This window comes from Anser anser (genome assembly GCF_964211835.1).
Source record: "Anser anser genome assembly, chromosome: 2".
NCBI lineage: Eukaryota > Metazoa > Chordata > Aves > Anseriformes > Anatidae > Anser > Anser anser.
The window spans coordinates 81,872,700-81,890,722 of record NC_139721.1 but is presented as its reverse complement, the minus strand read 5'-3'; the positions used below and the strand labels follow the sequence as shown (position 1 = coordinate 81,890,722).

General features: G+C 41.0%; 1 protein-coding gene across 2 annotated transcripts in view; it reads right to left on the bottom strand.

The window, feature by feature from the left end:
• The window catches only part of LOC310893273 (uncharacterized protein), a 296,192-nt gene that overhangs the window by 222,958 nt on the left and 55,211 nt on the right, over window positions 1-18,023 (bottom strand). For both annotated transcript variants that reach the window (XR_014578859.1, XM_083821963.1), the window contains one exon: window positions 15,386-15,515. Coding sequence is in view for 1 of the 2 variants with exons in the window: in XM_083821963.1 (XP_083678089.1) it covers window positions 15,386-15,406 (21 nt within the window). In the remaining variant the exon portion in view is untranslated. The remainder of the gene's footprint in view (window positions 1-15,385; window positions 15,516-18,023) is intronic.

Below are 18,023 nucleotides of genomic sequence, written 5' to 3'. Positions count from 1 at the left end.
TTCTTGAAAGGAAATAAAAAACCCAAGACCCATTGATTTTTATTAAATACAAAATAAAATTACATTAAGGTAACCGTAAAGGAAGAGCCCGGGGGTCCTACAGCATGGGCTTGCAGAGCTTGGATTACTTGCCTCCGAGGACACAGTAGAAAGAGCATTTGTCATCAAGTCTGGCATTTCCCTATGGACTTCCTGAAAGAGCTTCTGGGTGGGCCGGGAGGTACGTCAAAGCAGTTCAAGGTGCAGGAGGTACCTTTTATTCCCCCCAGCCTGGCATAACCCTTTGTGATGCCCTGCTGAAGAAGAACAGGTACATATACCAACGTGGTTAAGAGTTCACATCAGATGGGTCAGATTTGACTCCAAGAAGAAAGATAATCTGCTATGGTGCTGAGTGTATAGCTCCAGTCTCCGCTCTGGAGGGAGCTGATGTAGCTTCTGTAGTTAATGAACTAAACTAGGGCTCAGGAGAACTGGCTTAATTTCTCAGTTCTGCCGCACATGTCCCATGCGACCTCAGATGAACCACTTAGGGCACACGTCCATCACACGAGAACTGGGCTAGTACCACTCGTAGCAGAAAACATTGGTGTTCGTACAGCACTGAGCCCAAGCTAATATGCCTGACCAGGACGTGCAGTAGTGTGGAAATGCATCTAACCCACTTTCAGGACCAGAGGTGATTCTTCCCTTTAAGCACTAGGGGAAATTACCAGCTTGGTCCACAGCCAGCTTGGAAATCCCTGCACTGTGCTCCACTGATCCATAGAGATCTGTCTGCACCTCTCTTAACAGGTGATGGAAGCTGGTACCATTTATTATACTCATTAATATTGCCTACTTACACATCATTCTATGAGCCCATGTTCAGCTGCTTTCTAACTTTACCCAATTTAACTTGTTTGGCAGAAATTTTTACTTGCCAATTATCTGTGCAGTTATTTCTATCTTTTCCTGGAAAACTTCAGCCAATGCTTTTCAGTCATTTCCAAGAAAAAGGCTAATGAGAAAATACATTATCCTCTTCATGACAATTCTTTATTTGGAATGCTCTTCTGCAATTGAGCATTAGGCAAAGATTAGAAATTTGTCTGGGGAGAGAAAGGAATGAATTAGGGCTGTGCTTTTGCCCTGTATGAAAATTAGTCCAAACGTAGCCAAGTTAAAAGCCTTTGAATAATTGCTGTTTGTGCATATCTACGAGAGGCTTCTTTGATTTTAGCAGCTGAATTCCCCAAAGAGCCTGTCTTCACGGGGCTGCTGGAGATTCTCACAGCTCTTGTGTTTGAGCAAGTGATGCCTGCACTATTTAGCTGAGAACAAGGGAGCGTGTTCAAGCCAAGGGTTATAGGTATGGTTTTCCTCTGTAATCACTGTGCTAGTTCAGATATGAGTACTGAAAACAGGATTGTCTTTCCTGTACTCTTGGTGCCCCTCCTGCTGGTATCCTAACAGCACGGGGGGGGATACAGCTGTCCCCTCTGAAGATGGAGGAGAAAGAGGAGAAAGGAGACAAATCTGACATGGACTAAGTGCAGGGTGCAGTGAAGTAGAGAAGTGCAGAAAGGTACGAGGAAGAGATGAAATAGAAGCATGATGTTATGGTGAGGCATAACAGAAAGAAGACCTAAACCTAAATGATAATATTATGTTCATTTTATAAAAAAAAAAAAAAACTGATAAAAATGCTTATTAAAAAATGCTTATTAAAAATGCTGTATATAAAAGGTTTAAATTCTGCCTTTTCCTAATGATTGAGTACAATTCTTCACAGGTTTAATAGAAAAACATTTAGTATCAGTTTGTGCATGCAGTCCTTTGGGTTCATCTAGATACAAATAAATAAAGAAATAAAGAAAAGAAAAACAAAACACACAGAAACACAGATTTCATTATCTGGCATCTTCCTAAAACACATGCAGGTCATCTGCAGAGTCCAAAGCTTTACTGCCAACACACAGATTTTGCCACTGAGCTAATGGATCTGCTGGTCGCATTAATAGATTGCTGTCCTCCCCGCAGACAGATGCTGAAGGGGGATGTAACACCCCAATTTGGCAGATGGCTCTGGAGCAGAGCAGTGACATTCAGAGATCTTGGACACAAGATATCTGCTCAGATCTGTTCATACTCAGCAAGGCAGTGTGCCGTCTCAGCTCAGACACACGTAGTAGCTGCTACTCATAAGCCTGGTTTCTTTTGTCATTAAACCAATCATCAGAAGCCTGATCTTCTCTCTTCCTTGCCCTCAGCTCCTCGTTCAGTCGCAGTACTCATTAGCTGGTCTGTACTCAACAGGGTTCTCACTCCCCTCTCAACCTCGTTGCCCACCAAGTCTCTGCAGGATGTGCAGCCTCAGGTCCCCTCAGATTTCCAGACCCAGCACCTTGCTATGCTGTACCTTACCTTCCTGTTCACAGCCTATTGACTGGCCTTGGTCACCCGGAAACATGTGCTCTTCAGGCGGACTCCCACCTCCACCCTCCTTGCTTTGATCTTGTGACCTACCTGTTTCCTTCCCTCTCCTGGTCAGATCTGTCCCACTGTCTATCTCACCTTCTTTCAGCCCCATCAGATCTGCATCCTACCCTCCCAAACCATGCAGCTCTGTCTTCCACTCCTCCATGCCCAAGGTCCTCTTCAACACCCCCAGTCCCCATGTAAAGGCTGTATCCCCTGTGAATTTCAAAGCTTAAAGTCTTCGAGTCTTTGAGACTTCAAAAACTGCTTTAACATGGTTTAAACAACATGTTTCTGGTGAGCTTCTTTCTCTAAACCAGATGAGCCATCTGAATACCACAAAAATGTGGCCTCTTGCTGAAAGACAACAAATGGAAATCATTGCAATGCTCACTGACTGCTGCTAAATGACTAGGGAAAGGGTTGGTCAACCCTAAAATCGAGTAATGCTCCCAAACACACATACAATAAAAGCTGCTGCAGATAGACTGGTAGAGTCTAAGCTAAAGTGTACCAAAGTCAATATGAAAAACTAACACCTAGCCTTTCCGTTTGAACATACTTTGAGTGTAGGTCAAGGAGAATAGGCCACATCAAAGTGGTCTGAATTTCACCTGTACTTCTGCACTTTGTCATTCCTACAGACTGGCTTGAAGTGCAAGTGTTTATGTACAGCTAATCCACTGCAATAGTTATTTAGGTGATGTGGTTCATGTAACTTGTGACCACTCATCATTTAGCTGACCACTCATCATTTAGCACCATCCTAAAACTACAAATAGGTTTATATTCAAATATATATTTAAAAAAAAAAATCAATTTGAGGCCTGGATATAAACATTTGGCAGAAAAAATAATAATCTTGCAATAAAAGATCTTTTTACAAAACAAGAAGAATCACTAAATATGTAATTTGTTTCAAATGAGTCACTCAGATCCATTATTAATTGTGTTAACTTTGGATACTTATTGTTTTTGATTGCTTTTGATACTGTTTATTTTATGATGTTTTAATTATTGTTGTTTATTTATTACAGTAATTGTATTTTAATTGTCTTGGAGAAGCACCCTGACTGTCTTGGCAGGGAGGCACTAAATAAATAAAATCATTATTATTATAAACATAACTGATGTTTTTCACTGTGTATTGTCAGCAGTGTGGAAAAAAACTATGTATATATACACATATATATATTTCTATGACTGTATGAGAAAATTAGTAATCAGAACCCCAAGGTTATATTTCCAGCTCTGCCACTGATTATATCTGTGACTTTGAAAAGTCACACAGCCTCCTCCTTATCTCCATTTATTCATCTGTGAAAGGATTATCATAACACTGTCCAATCTCCCAGGATTAGTAGGAGAATTAGCTAATGTCTTTAAAGCATTTTGATCTCCTCAAATGAAAAGTGAAAAAAAAAAAAAGCCTTAATCTTTAGATTATTAATGATATAACAGAAAAACTGGTATAATCTACTAAGCTAGAAAGAGTTACTGTAGTATTAATATTTTTTATCTATAATTGGTGCATTTATTTTGTCTATACACTTTAATATTAAATATTTCAGAGATTCATAAATATCTACCACTAATAAAGATAAATATACATTCCAGAAAAAAACAAACATACAAACAAAACCAACCAACCAACCAACCAACCAACCCCCCCCCCCCAAAAAAAAAAAAACACCTTCCAAAGTTTCCACACTGAAAAAAATGGGGGAAAAGGTATATTTAGATACATAATGCTGAATTTTCCTCTCTCAATTGTAGGTCTGAATAATTTTCTGGTAAGAATAAGAATACAAATAAAAGAGAAAAAAAGGAAAAAAAACTATTTTTCTCTAGAATGCCCAAAGACAAAAGTTGTTTCAGTGGATTCATAGCATAAGAATGCAGAAAAGGGGTAAAAATACTGCACACTATAGCTCAGATAAGAGTTCTAAGCTTTCAAATCAAAGCCACTTTGAAAGTTACAGTAAAATAAAACTTTGAAACTGCCAGGTTGGGTGAGAAAGGGAGGTTTAACATTGTTATTGAAATTTTTGTAAGGTTAAACTGTTCTAACTTCCTTTAAACCAAATAAGATTGTTCTGGGCTCTGATTCTTTATGTCAGGCTTTGACCTTAGTAACAGGCTTATTTTTTTCTTAAGCAGCTAGTCGGAAACTCCTAAAATTTATAGAAAGGAGCAGTAAAAAGAACTAGTGTACACTCCTGAATCCTACCTGCTCACTGGGTATCTTGTTGTGGCTCTCATTAATAAAAGTCTTCTTTCTGCCTCTAACCTGAGGTACTACTATTCTTTTTCCATATTCCCACCCAGCTTCTTACACACCTCTTCACTGCTGCAATTAACAGCCAGCTCAGCTGAAATACAGGAAAATCCCTGCCACTCCAAACAAAACAAATTCATCTTCACCATGAAAAGGTTCTCTTACCTTCACCTAGACTCATCTTTCTTCTCATTACAGAGGCCTGCACTTGAAGTTGTGATGCTCTCAGAAGTTTGTTCAGAAAACGCTGACTTGTCATTCACAGCTGCGTGGATTCAGTTATCCTCCCCCTTTGATCTTTGCCTTGCCATGCTTCACTCGCACACATCAATACTGATGCCTGCTGACAGTCAAATTGCTGTTCATACTCCTAATAATTAAAAATTTATACAGCTGATAATTTGTTAACACTAAGAATATTGCAGCTATTATTAATGACATTTGGCTTCCCATCCTTTTTTCTCCCCTGTGCCATTTGCAATGTTATTAATAACTGTAACAGGACATCATCAAGACACTTTACCAAATGAAGTTCTGTCTTTAAGTAGGCTGTCTTTCTTCTGGAAAAAAAAATACCAAAACACTGTAAACAAGAAATTAATACTTTACACCTATCGCATCTCCAATGCAAAGCTTTAATGTTATCCGCATTTCTTACCAGGGCACCGGCGTTGGGTAGATATCACCATCACAATTGATTTTGTATTGCGAGCTCAGACACTAAGATCATGACCAAATTTTTAGAGAGGACTCGGAATACCTCAGGTGAGCCAGCTAAGTTTTACATGTCAGATGTACCGAGCCCTAGGTATCAGCCACGGTCAGTAAAAACTGCAGTAGCTAAACACCTCTGAAAGTCAGACCCCAGATTATTTGAGCTAGGCATCCAAAAACCCAGGGACCCGAAATCAATGACAGTTTTCAGCAACTTGCCTGAGGTAATGGAGCAAAACCTTGGCAGAGCTAGGAGTATATCCCAGTCTCCTGCTGCTCAAATTGCTGCTGTAACTACCGTGACACTTTCTCTCCTAACAAGAGCCATGCTTAATGTGTAGTGCTTCTCCCACAAATCCGGTGTCAGAGCTCTCTGCACACACAGGCAGGGGGATCTCACCTCCCCTGATCCGTGCCGCTGACTCCTCTTAATTTCCATCAACAGCTTCAATGCGGTGGTATCCAGGGGCAGCCACAGGCATGTGACACCTGTGCAGCTGCCCAGGGCCCCATGATCACCAGGTCTTCCATCAGTCGACATCCTTTCCGGATGCTACCCGTGCTCCTCTTTCTCCCCTCTCACAGAAAGATGAATTGAAAAAGCTCAGTTCTGCAAGACCCTACAGCCACAGCATCCACATCTGTTACTATCATGTGTCACGGTGCTGGCACACTTATTTTCCTGCCCCGAGACTGTCTGTAACAAGGATTTTGATACCCGCAATATGCTGAAACCTCACGCCTCCTCAGGCCTCCGTCACCTAATCACCCCCCATCTTCTGGCTTACCAAAGTCTGCCCAGGCCTCTCCTCAGTTCAGGAACACCCAAAGAGCTTTCTGCAGGGTAAGCTAAAACGTAAACCTGCCGTACCTCGCTCTCCCTTCTCCATATCCTTAAACCTATGATTAATGCATTGTGTCTTATACTTTCCCTTCTTTCACAGAAGGATGAAATACTTCAGATTGCAATTACCATGGGGTAAGAGTATGCATGCAAAAATGTTACCATGGAGCTGCTGAAACACTGCAAATTCACAGCTTCGTTTCCTCTGTAGAAACTTATTTGGGTGTCCATACCCACAGCTTATTTGCACAAGTTCTCAGAGAGACCTAAGGCTGGCACAGAGAGAATCAAACCTCCCTGCTTATTATCATGAATGGGAATTGCATATGTTGGAGTCTCTGGGCCTCTTCTTGTCAGTGAATAGCTCCCATTAACATTTATGGGGGGTATGCACAGTGAGGGAAAGAAGAGAATAGGCCCCCACTGAGAAGAGAGCAGACTCCAGTAAATCTATTCTTACCACATTGTGTGCTTTAGTCTTCACTAATCTCAGCAAAGTATCCTCGTGTAAGAGTTCTGAAATGTTTTTTTCTTTTTATCTCCATGGAAATTGTGGTGGTTATTTTTTATTTTGTGTGTGTGTGTACGTGTTTTTTGATTTTTATTTATTTTATTTTTTTTTTTAATAATAAAGGTGACAAATAGTTAGCTTATGCTCCAGTAAATCTGCAGGGCCAAATTATCTCATTTAAATATCTATTCAGCTTTCAAAACAAATATCAAAGTTGAGAATTTGCAGATACATTCTTTGCTGGAATAAGTAGGAGCCTCTCTTTTGTCCCTGTGCAGGCTACTTCAGGGTCTGCTTATTCCCTCATCTATATCTGTGTTCTCTTGTAAGCATTTTTACCTGTCAAATGAAGGTCTCTCTCTTTGTCATAGGGCCAACAGGCTTTCACAACATGAGCAGTGTCCCCAAACTTCTGTAGCTCTACCAGCAGCACAGCCTCACCACAGGGAGCATAAGCATAGACCAGGCAGTGACAGGATTTTCACTGTTGCTTACTCTGAGCAAGAATAAAATGCCAGCAGCTAGTCCCCGCTAGCCCCTCTGACTGTTGTTATCACGAAGAGAGGTGAATCAGTGCTGTGCAAATGCTGGGAAATCTAAAGAAAAATGTTAGTGCCAGCAGATGCACAGAGGCTTAACTGAAGTGCTGATAGAGAATACTTTGGACAGCAACAACTGATAGTTGTGCTACAGAGAGAAAAAGCCTTCAGAGCTTGCCTTTTATTCTTGAAAAAGCATGCATGAAAATTTTCATTTAGCTAAGACTTAAATTAAAGTTTTGATTTTTAAAAGGTTTATGGTTCTCTCTAGTCTGCAAGCAAGTAACGCTGGTGCGACTACATCAATATCAAATGTAAAAACTAACAGTTTCTCCTCTCTACTTCACGCTCACAATGATGAAAAAAGCCTGCATGAACTAGAACAGATTGTTTCAGCCCCCTTAATTCAGAAGTCCCACATTCCTTTCATATAATACCAACCATCAAGTGGAAAAATATTTTGAGTCTCATCTGGTTTTGCTGACATTTAATTTCTTACAAACTTGGGAAATACGTAAATGAGCAAGATTATTCTTTGCTAGAAACTAGTCAACTTCCTGTGAGGTTACTCCAGAAAGTCTTAGCATCCCAGAGTAAGGAGTGATAGGACAACGGATAAGCTTTGGACCTTGGACACTGTTCTTCTACATCCTTCCCCCAGATAAGGGACCTATGGTATGGTCCTGGAGCCTACCAAAAACAACAGAGATGTGACCTGCAAGACAAAATCAGTTTCTCATTTGCCTGGCCCTTGTAACAAACCCTCAGGAAGGTGCAGGGGAGAGATTCCCCCAAAAGAACATCGCGGTGCTTGTTTTGACGGAAGAATTACAACCCAAACACACACAATTCGGTTAGATGGTTTTTACAGTGAAAGGACATCCAAGCACAGAGAAATGTTTGTGATGATGCAGGTGTTGCAAGGTATCTTGGATAAAGTTAACTACATTTGTGCTACTGGGTCGTTAAATATTATTCATTCTTCAGAGATCCTTTCTGCCTACCAGTCCCTGCTGCAGAAATCAAAACGAAAAGCTCTCACAGCACAGCACTACCCTGCTCTGTAGAACAGGTGACGATGCCTAAAGCTATGACTGAGCAAAACAGAGCTAGGCAAGTTTTGGAACCAACATTTGGTACACAGTTTCCTCATTAGCAATATTTAGTCTCCCGACAGAGCTGGTTGATAAATATTTTCACGTTTTTTAAAATGTGATGTTCATCACAAACTGCACAGCTTTAGCGATACAGATGAAAACCCCTGACTGGTAGTTCCCTGATGCGTTTTCCCCTCTAGAGAAGATGGGGTTTTGTGTCCAGCTAATGGGGATATTGCAACCAGTTAAGGACACACACTTATTAATCAAGCAACTTGCTCCAGACTTCGACAAACAATGATTTTGTGTCATCACAAGCATCCTCTGTCATCCTGGTGCTTTCCCTGTTTCTCTGTATATGAGTGCTGTCAATGGCAGCTGTAGCCTTGCAAAACAAACAGATGCCCACACTGACAGGCAACACCATTCTTCAAAGTGCCTTCTGTTCCCCTTCCAGATATGGACTTTTTTTTTCTGACACACCATAATCCTGATAGCCTTTTTTTTTATGAAGTTCACACAAGCATTGCAGGTTGCTGCATCTTCCAGTTTCTGCATACCATGTCAGTGTAACTGCAAAGAGATCCCGGACTTTTGTTTTTGGCAACCAAGACCTTAACCAGTAAGTGGCAAATAGAAGTTGCCATGTGGAAGGAACTTTAATTAGACCCAAAACAGGCTGGTAACACTGACAGTGACAGATGCCCTTGAGATGGATAGGTGATCAATAGACAGATAGTCTCGTTCTTTTGTTTTAAAATCATTATTGATAGTACATCTTAAATTAATCCATCATTCTGTAAATCTTCAGCTCTTTTAAAACAAAAGCATTCTGGAAGTTTAATTTGTCTTTACTTTTTTTTTTTTTTAAAACTAATACACACCTAGCAGCAATTGAAATGCAGGGAAAATCAAGTTCAGAACAAACTAGCTGTACTCAAACAATTGTAAATAAGCATGATAACCAATTACAGAAATACCTGGAATAGCTCGTGATTCACTCTCTCACATCAATTTGGAGGTTTCCTAATCAATTTGAAATAACTAGACACTGCTATAGAAAATAAGCAAGATCACAGCATTTGCTAATGAGTCTCAAAAATGGATTTTACTGCATGAAAATGTTCACTGTCAGGAGAAAGCCTGTGTTCCCAGAATCTTTAGGGTCGTTTCCATTTGCATTTGATTGGAGAAAAGTCTTCTTTGTTCTTTTCTTCCTTCTCACATCCTCTGCAACTCTGTTTTTTTTTTTTTCTTTTTTTCCCTCTTTCCCTTCAGTGAGTTAGTAGTATTGTATCAATGTGGTACACCAACTGCTAAAGGTATATCCAAATAAGAACCAATTAAAACCCTTTGTGCTGAAGCAGCTAGTATCCACTTCGACTATTACTTAATTACTCTACGTTATACTGATTTCCTTGAATATAAATTTGGGAATGTATGACTTCTAGAAAATTACATGGCAGAAAATACGGCAGCAGAGCTCTGAAGCAGACACCAGAGTAGTGTATTATACAATGAATAATAGCACTTAAACATTTGCAAAACGTAAAGCTTTTCTGAGCTCTTCTCCTCCCCCGGGACTCGAACTCTTGTTGAACAAGCTGTTCAAAGCTCACCACTCTGATAAAAACCTACCCCAACAAAAGAGTGACAGTGCCTTTTTTTTTTTTCCTCATTATAATTATTAAATCACTGTTTTGGGTTGCTAGTTGCTTGCTCTTCCTGCAACAAAAAAAATCAGGTATCCCTTTGACCTACTTGTCCCCAACCCAGCAAGGTTCAGAGCAAAAGGAGATCTGATGATAATGAAATTATCTTGAAAAAGGAATTGCAAACTACGTCCCAGACCCTGCAATCAATTATTCATGTGAGTAACTTTGAACTCAGCAGGAGTACCCACAGGCATAAACTTTCTTAAGGGGGAACAGTTGGCAGGATCAAGACCCACCTCAGGAGGAAGACACACAGCACAACATATGAACCCTCTGTGACTCTTTTTATTTTATTATTTTTTCCCCTTTTTGTCCTTGTTATTGTTCAATTTCATTTGCTAGTGCATTTCCCACTTCCAGCTGGGACTAGAAGTGAAGATGCCAAAATACGAAGACGAAAGCTGCTGTTATGCTCAGCTTGAAGAGAAAGAACTAGAAATCTCTCCAAAAAAACGGCATGGAGACTTCCAGACCAACTTTATACTCCCCAAGGGCACTACTATAGTTCAAAGAAACTCTGTAAAACTTGTAATGGAAAGCAGAGGAGGAAAGTCAAGATACAGGTGCAATGAAAATGCCTCATCAAACCTCCTTCAACCTAATGTATATGATCTTTCTTCTTCATCAAGACATTAACAGTCCCTACCCAGATGATGACACAGAGCCCTCTACATGCAGAAAGACCCAGGTCCATGTGCCTTGTAGCCCTCAGGCCTACTGAAAAAAAGAGAAAGGACTTCTGTTATGATCCTCCTCCCAGATAAAAGGGGCTCAAACACCAACGGGCAGAGTAGATTACATTACTTGTCTCAGGGCTCAACTAACTTCAAGGGTGGATGAGATGACTGGCTGGTGATAAAGCTTAAATGCAAAAGAGCCATCATTCCGTACCTGCATCCCTTTTTCCAAAATAGACAAATGTGGACTTAAAAAGTAAATTACTGAGTCAGAGGTATTAATATCTTACCTTCAGGTTAAAGCTGATAAGACAAAGGCAAAGAAGGAAAAAAAACACTCCAAAGAAATGAAGGCCTTGCAGGAGAAAGCTATAAAACAAACAATAGATAATGTAAGGATTGTTGTTGTTCCTGAAGGGTAGAAAGGGGAAGACATCACCAGCTTGAAGCAGACCTTGAAGTATACCTTGAGATAAATAGCACTGAGAGGGAAGCAGGGAGAGAACCTGCAACCTTCTGCATATCAACTGACTTGGGATAACTGTAACTAACATACTTCGATCACAGAATCACAGAATCACAGAATCACAGAACTGTAGGGGTTGGAAGGGACCTCAAGAGATCATTGGGTCCAACCCCCCTGCCAAAGCAGGTTCCCTGGAGCAGGTTGCCCAGGTAGGCATAAGAATTGCTCAGCAGAACTGGAACACATAGTCAGCTAGAAAAGGAACACATATTACCATACAGAATTGTTTCAAGAGTGTTGAAAAGCAAATACGTACTAGTCGTAGCACTGGCCACTGCAAATCACAAACAGTGCAACACTTCCTGGAACATCTGGCTACTCTGTGCAAGCTGCACAATCAACATTAACAGTTTTTAGGATCCAACTCTGACCAAAAAAAAAAAAAAAAACAAAAAAAAAAACCTGTTAAATTAATTCAATTCTTCTTGCAGCCTTTGGGTAAATGAGCAGAAGAATCCCAACTGAGATTAAGGTATAGGATATGGGTATTTTGCATGGTGTGAGCCTACAGAGAGAATACTGTCCTGTTCTGATGTCCACACTACAGGGGGGATGATAATAGATTGACAAAGGTTATGAGAAGAACCGCTTGGATGATTAAATGCACTGAAACACATGCCCTATGGTGACATTTCTTAGCCTAATGACAAGAAGATTGAGGTGTGATTTGATCAAAGGCAGGGCAGCACTACCTAAGGACTCTTTATAAATGTCTCTTCATTATCTCAACTTAGCAAACAAAGCATAAGAAAAGCCAAAGTCTGAAAGTCGGAACTAGACAAAATTCAAGCCAGCCGTAAGGCAGACATTTTTAACAGTGAGGATAATTAACCACTGGAGTGTTAGAAGTGTTACAGGCTAGAATCTCCATCACTGGAAATGTTTCAGTGAGAATGGGATGTCTGAAGATATATATAGCAAGCTATATATTTGGCAAGCTCAGGTGATAATTTAGTCAATTAGGGAAGTCCTATGGTCTGCACGGCTAATGAGTCAGAAGAAATGGCTCACAAAAGCATTTCTTCTGGCTGTGCAATCTGCATCCTAAATGCAAGAAACAAATTCCTCCTGCAGCACTCCAAAACATAAAGCTGAATGTCATCTATAATATTGGGTTTGTCTTCCTTTCATCCATTGTTTTCCTTTGATTTGTTGAGCATGTCCCCAGAGATTGCCAGTGGTTAGGTTTTATCTGGTGCTTACTGGCACAATCCCACCATCTCTTAATCATCAGAGCTATAGAAAATATGGAGACCACTCTTTCCTACCACCATACAGAATAGAAAAGTATTCGTAACTACATATTGTTCTCATTTTAGCTCTTTCTCTGGATTGGGAAAAAACAAACAAAAAAAAACCACTAATTATTCTGTTTTTGGAATTGTAGTACCAATAAGTATCAATAGGTGTCTTTGGGATCGTGGGAGCTATGGTCACAAATGGTTCATTGGTCAAAGAGAAATTAACAGCTCAAAGAGTTATTGGACTATATGAGCCAAATAAAGCCATGGTTAGTCCTGGCAAGCAACTAAATAGACACAAAGAGACTTACAAATTCTACTAGCAGAAAGCAAACCTTTTCTTTTTTGGGACTTATTGAAGTCTCTGAGAACAGATAACTTCCAACATCCCGGTAGTTAGCTGAAATTGCAAACGATGCAACAATGAAGATGATTTCAGAATCAGACTGACTGCAGGAACAACAATTTGAAGATCTTGCATTTGGAAGGTGAGTTTCCCAGGCAGGCAGGGAAGCTGAGTACCTTCTTACGGCCTTTGTGGCTTTCAGGATTGATGAATGGGATACTACTGAACAAACTAGCTTTGCATTCCTGAAAACCGCAGTACTGTAAGGTATGGCAAATGCTTATATGACAGAATTATAGCATACTCTCCAGCAACATAAAAAACGAAATCTTCATAAAGGCTAATGAAAAATTGGCATCTCTACATGAAGCATTTAAATTTATACCAAAATCATACCAAAACACTACAAACTAAAAATTTGGATATAGATGAGGTAATAGTTTAAAAACCACGGTACAAAATAATAGATGAAGTTATATTTTGCCTTAACTAAAAACTGTAGAGAGAAAAGAGAAGCAGATAGATAAACTTCTACATAGACTAAAACACAAATCTGTGGTCAACTTCGGTTAATTCCTTCAGGGCTTTTCATATTAAAAATGCCAGGAAAGAGCACTTGGGAACCTGGCTGAGTTTTGTAGAATTGGACCTAACGGTGAGAAAAATGGTAAGTCCCAAAGCAGCAATGTATTTCCAGTAGAGTTTTATTTAAACTCTAACTAAATAACCCACAGGCTCTTCGATAAGCTTAATGAGGCCAAAAGAGCAGTATCTCACCTCTGACCAAGGAAGAGGTAACAATATCTGTTACCCAGGCTAAGGAAAAGATCCTGCTGACTCTGCATGTTGGAAGCCCATTTCATTGATAAATTATGACATAATCATTCTTGCAAGAGCCTTACTCGTCAGTTGGAAGAAGTTATTACTCAAATTATTCACGTAAATCAGGCCAGATTCATTACATGTCAGCTTTGGATGGACCACCCCAGGCCACTCATTGGTACAAGTATGATTTCACAGCACCCACAAGAACCTTTGGAGGCCTTTTTTCTAGAAACTTACCTTAGATTTGGCTGGGATATTCCCATTATTTCTTAATAGTCTGCAGTTTGGTGGCCACTGTTGATTAGAGTGCATTAAGCTGCTTTACACCTGCTCCTCCCACCTGAGCACTTCCTTGCTTTGTTGTGAAGAAGTGTAAGGCAGGACTGCTCCAGCTCCGCTGCTGCTGGGTCAGCACTGGTATCACTGAAATGAGCTCCCGTGGGGCTTGGAGAGTACAATGCAGAGTTCAAGCTGACCAAGTACAACGACAGCAGCAGCAGACTGCATGTCTGGACCCATCATAGTCTCCATTCTTGGGTTCATAAAGCTCAGTGTCCAAAGTGTTGCACAGCTTGGGCTCTCGCCTGGGGATTGGATTGGGCTGGAAAAGGGACAAGCCTTTGGGGGGATTTCCAGTAGCTATTCTGACTGCCAGGTGACTTTGTACATCTAGGAATTAAAGTTTCTGGAAAATTAAAACATGTGCCTCATTTATCATACCAATCACAGATAAAGGAACTTTATCTCCGTAAAATTTAATAAAATCCTAATTAAGTGAAACTGTTGCCCAGACAGATCATGTTTAAGCAGCTCTACTACTGTGCTACATAAGCCAAGGCAGCCTTTCTCTTGTACTGTGTTTTTCTTTTCAAATCTCTTTTCCAATGTGATTTTGCTGTCTGTGTGGGTATTCATCTCTCTAAGACATTGTCCTAATAATTACTTTTGAACTCATTGGCCACATCTAGAAAAACCTGACAAAAGGATGGAAGCTCTTTGTCCTTTTGTCTTTTGGGGGGGGAAAAAAAAAAAAAAAAGGAAAAAAAGGACGGCAAGGAAGAGATCCTGCTGCTGAAAGGATGACTGAAAGGCTGTGGACTAAGCATTAGATACAGTCCTCCAAACTCAAATCACCCTTCCTAGGGAAGAAGGCTTGCTCCCAGTGCTCATGGACCAACTTCTTTCCAGAACAAGGAAGTGTCCACGTATTTTTATTTACAGAGATTATAACTACCAGCTAAGAAACAGCAGTTAAGATTCCCAGATCTGAGGCAGCATTGTGGTGCCCGTGCAACTAGTTCGCTAGTTACACACTGCTTTCCAAGGACCTGGTCCTCTTAAGTCCTAGGGTTAAGTCCTCCTGCTCCTAGGATTAGGTAAACTTTGCAGCTTCAGACACAGCTTCAGCACGCTGTGGAGATACATAATCTAGCTTCCACCTAACCAGTATGAATAGCAGAGGTAATAAACTTGACACAGTAACATGGAGGTCAGCGTAGGCTATTCATTCACACTGAATTGACTCAAACTCAAACTAGTTCTTAGGTGATAATGCATCAGATCAATGCAACAGAACTAGTGCTAAATAAAGTCTGCATATAAATTAACATACCTTCATTCTCTCTGTCCTCATCCATTCTCCCCAGTCTCAGTCCTCCGTGTGGAGTTGGGGGCTGTGACGATACTGAGATGTGCAGCTGTAGCACACGCACCCTCACATGGGCCAGCCTGCATACGATGAGCTGGAAAAACACAGCAGGATACACTTCAGCACAGCGCGCTTTCCAGCTGCTTTGGGCTCTCTCAGTCCAGCTCAGGGGGCAACAGTCTATATTAAACACACCTGCACACACCCGTGGCACAGTTGAGCAGCCCACTGCATCCTCTCACCTCTACCACCAGCGCCCTTTCCTTCTCCCTGTCAGCTGCTTCTTATTTCTGCAGTTGAAGCCACTGGGAACAGTGAGAAACCAAGCACTGTACACACACTTTTCACCTTCTCTCATTTCTGATGCATAATATTTTGGCACCCAGAATTTGCTTGATTCAAAGTACTTGAACACATAATGTAGGGAAAAAGCAAACAGAAATGAAATTGCTTCTTGGCTGAAAGTCCTGCAGTTTGTGAATCACTACAAGCTGACAGATACATACAGAACTACCACCGTTCGCAGAGCACCATTTATCTGGAAGCAGATATTATCTTTATAACACAGTGTTCACAAACTTGTATCACACGTATGCAATTTTCTTAGAAATTTGTTCTCCTCTGCTATTTTTATCCATACTACGGCAGTTTATGTAAAAAGTTCTTTTTAAATACCTGCAGTTTGAAAAAAAAATAAATAAAAATGAGGAGGGAACCTCCGTCACCAAGAGCTTTGAGGGTGCTCCACCTACACCTTTAACTTGAGGTGAATTCCCCCCAAAATCTAAATGCCCTGCAAGCTTAAAACTTTATTTTAATTAGAGAATAAACAAAGCCAAACAACTTTCAAAGATATGGGAAACCAGGTACAAACTTGAACTTGTTAAGTGCACTTATCAAAATGATTGGTGAGGTGGAAGAGAAATAAGAGGGCTGTAATCAAATCCCCATCACACTTGCTGCATCCCAAAGAGAGGTCCATGACTGCAGGCTTGCTTCCAGCCCAGCAGTACAAAGGTGCAGACCATGCCCTCTGGTCCCCAGAGAATGCCTTTTTCTCTCAGCCACCTCTGAGCCCTGGCTCCACGCTTGTCCCCTACTCCTCTCCAGGGATGTCCCAGCCCCTGGTACCCACCGCAGCCTCCAGAGTCCCCTGTCCCTAAGTAGGCTCACAGGAAAGAAGCAGCCTCCTGCTATCTCTGCCAAGGGCTTCCTCTGACCCTGTAAATCTCTCCATGTAGGACCATGACCCAACATAAAGCAAACATTCTACATCCCACCTTTGGTAACCCAGGTGCTGATCCTACAGGGCAAAAAGGCTCTGGGGCACAGTTGCAGTGACGGTTAAGAAAAAGAATGAAAAATATTATAAAAGCTGTCAAATTATTTTCATTCTCTTTTCATTCCTCTGTTGCCTACTCATATGCAGCTGGCAGCTCATAATACTGGGAGTACCAGCCAACTCCCACAAATGGTAAAATTCATACACAGTTCAGTGGCAGAAGCGTTGAACACCTCTAGTGAGCTTGATGCTGCTCCCACTTCAGAACAGAGCGTGAACTTTTTCTGATGAAGCTACAGCGAACTGAGAAGATTCATAATACCTGTAAAGTGTCAGATATCATGGTGCTATCACCCATGCAAATAATTCAACAGATAGATTAATTTTCTTTTTCACAATTGAGATCCCTGCTTAGCACACACTTCCTTTTACTCCAGTCGATAACGTTCAAATCACCTCTTTTAGTAGGCTCCTATCCTTAACCTCTCCACTTAAATTTATGTTTGGAAATAATAGAGCTGTATAAAAAAAAAAGATATTTCATTGTTCAACTTACTCTTTACTATAATCCAACTGGCATCCTACAGCCTGATTCCTCAGAGACCCCGGAGCAGGGGAACAGGGGCAGCATTTCTACATGTCCCATGAACAGGCAGCAGCCAGAAGAGAATGGCAGCTGCTGGAGTACTTTGCATTGTGCTCTTTGAGCAGATGCTGCCCCGTCAAAGAGGCATTGCTAGGTCCTCTTTTCACTGTGAGGCAACCCCTCCAGCTGCACCATGAGCAGGAAGGGACCCGGGTAACCTTGTCTCCACTGCACTGCCCTGCAGAAGTATGTGGAGTTGCATCTTCTCAACAACAAGGTTTGCTGTTTTAATTGCAACTTCGCTCGCTGTTTCTATACCTCTCCTACTAGGGATGGTCTGAACTGGTCCCTACCCCGTGGAGCCAGAAAAGCCTTGACATTCATTAAAAGTTTATTGTAGAATGGAAATGCCCTGGACGTGCCTCACACTTTCTGTGGTGGAGCAGAAGAGATGACAGAGTTGTCCTGGCAGATGACAGAAGAGTCTGTTAGCTGGGGGCCTCTCAGTCTCAATGTTTTGGAAGAGGCTAATTTGCATAACTTCAGATTGTTCATGTCTTGTTACTTGGAATATATGTAGGCCTTCTAGGAGAATAACCAATTCCACTCATGCATACCAATATTAGAAAAAGATGTTGGTACAGTTAGCTTTGTTTCAATTCATAGGTGGAGATGAAAAAAGGTAAGAACAAAGACAGCTTCCCATGGGCATGTTACGGGGGCAGAGCCCTGAC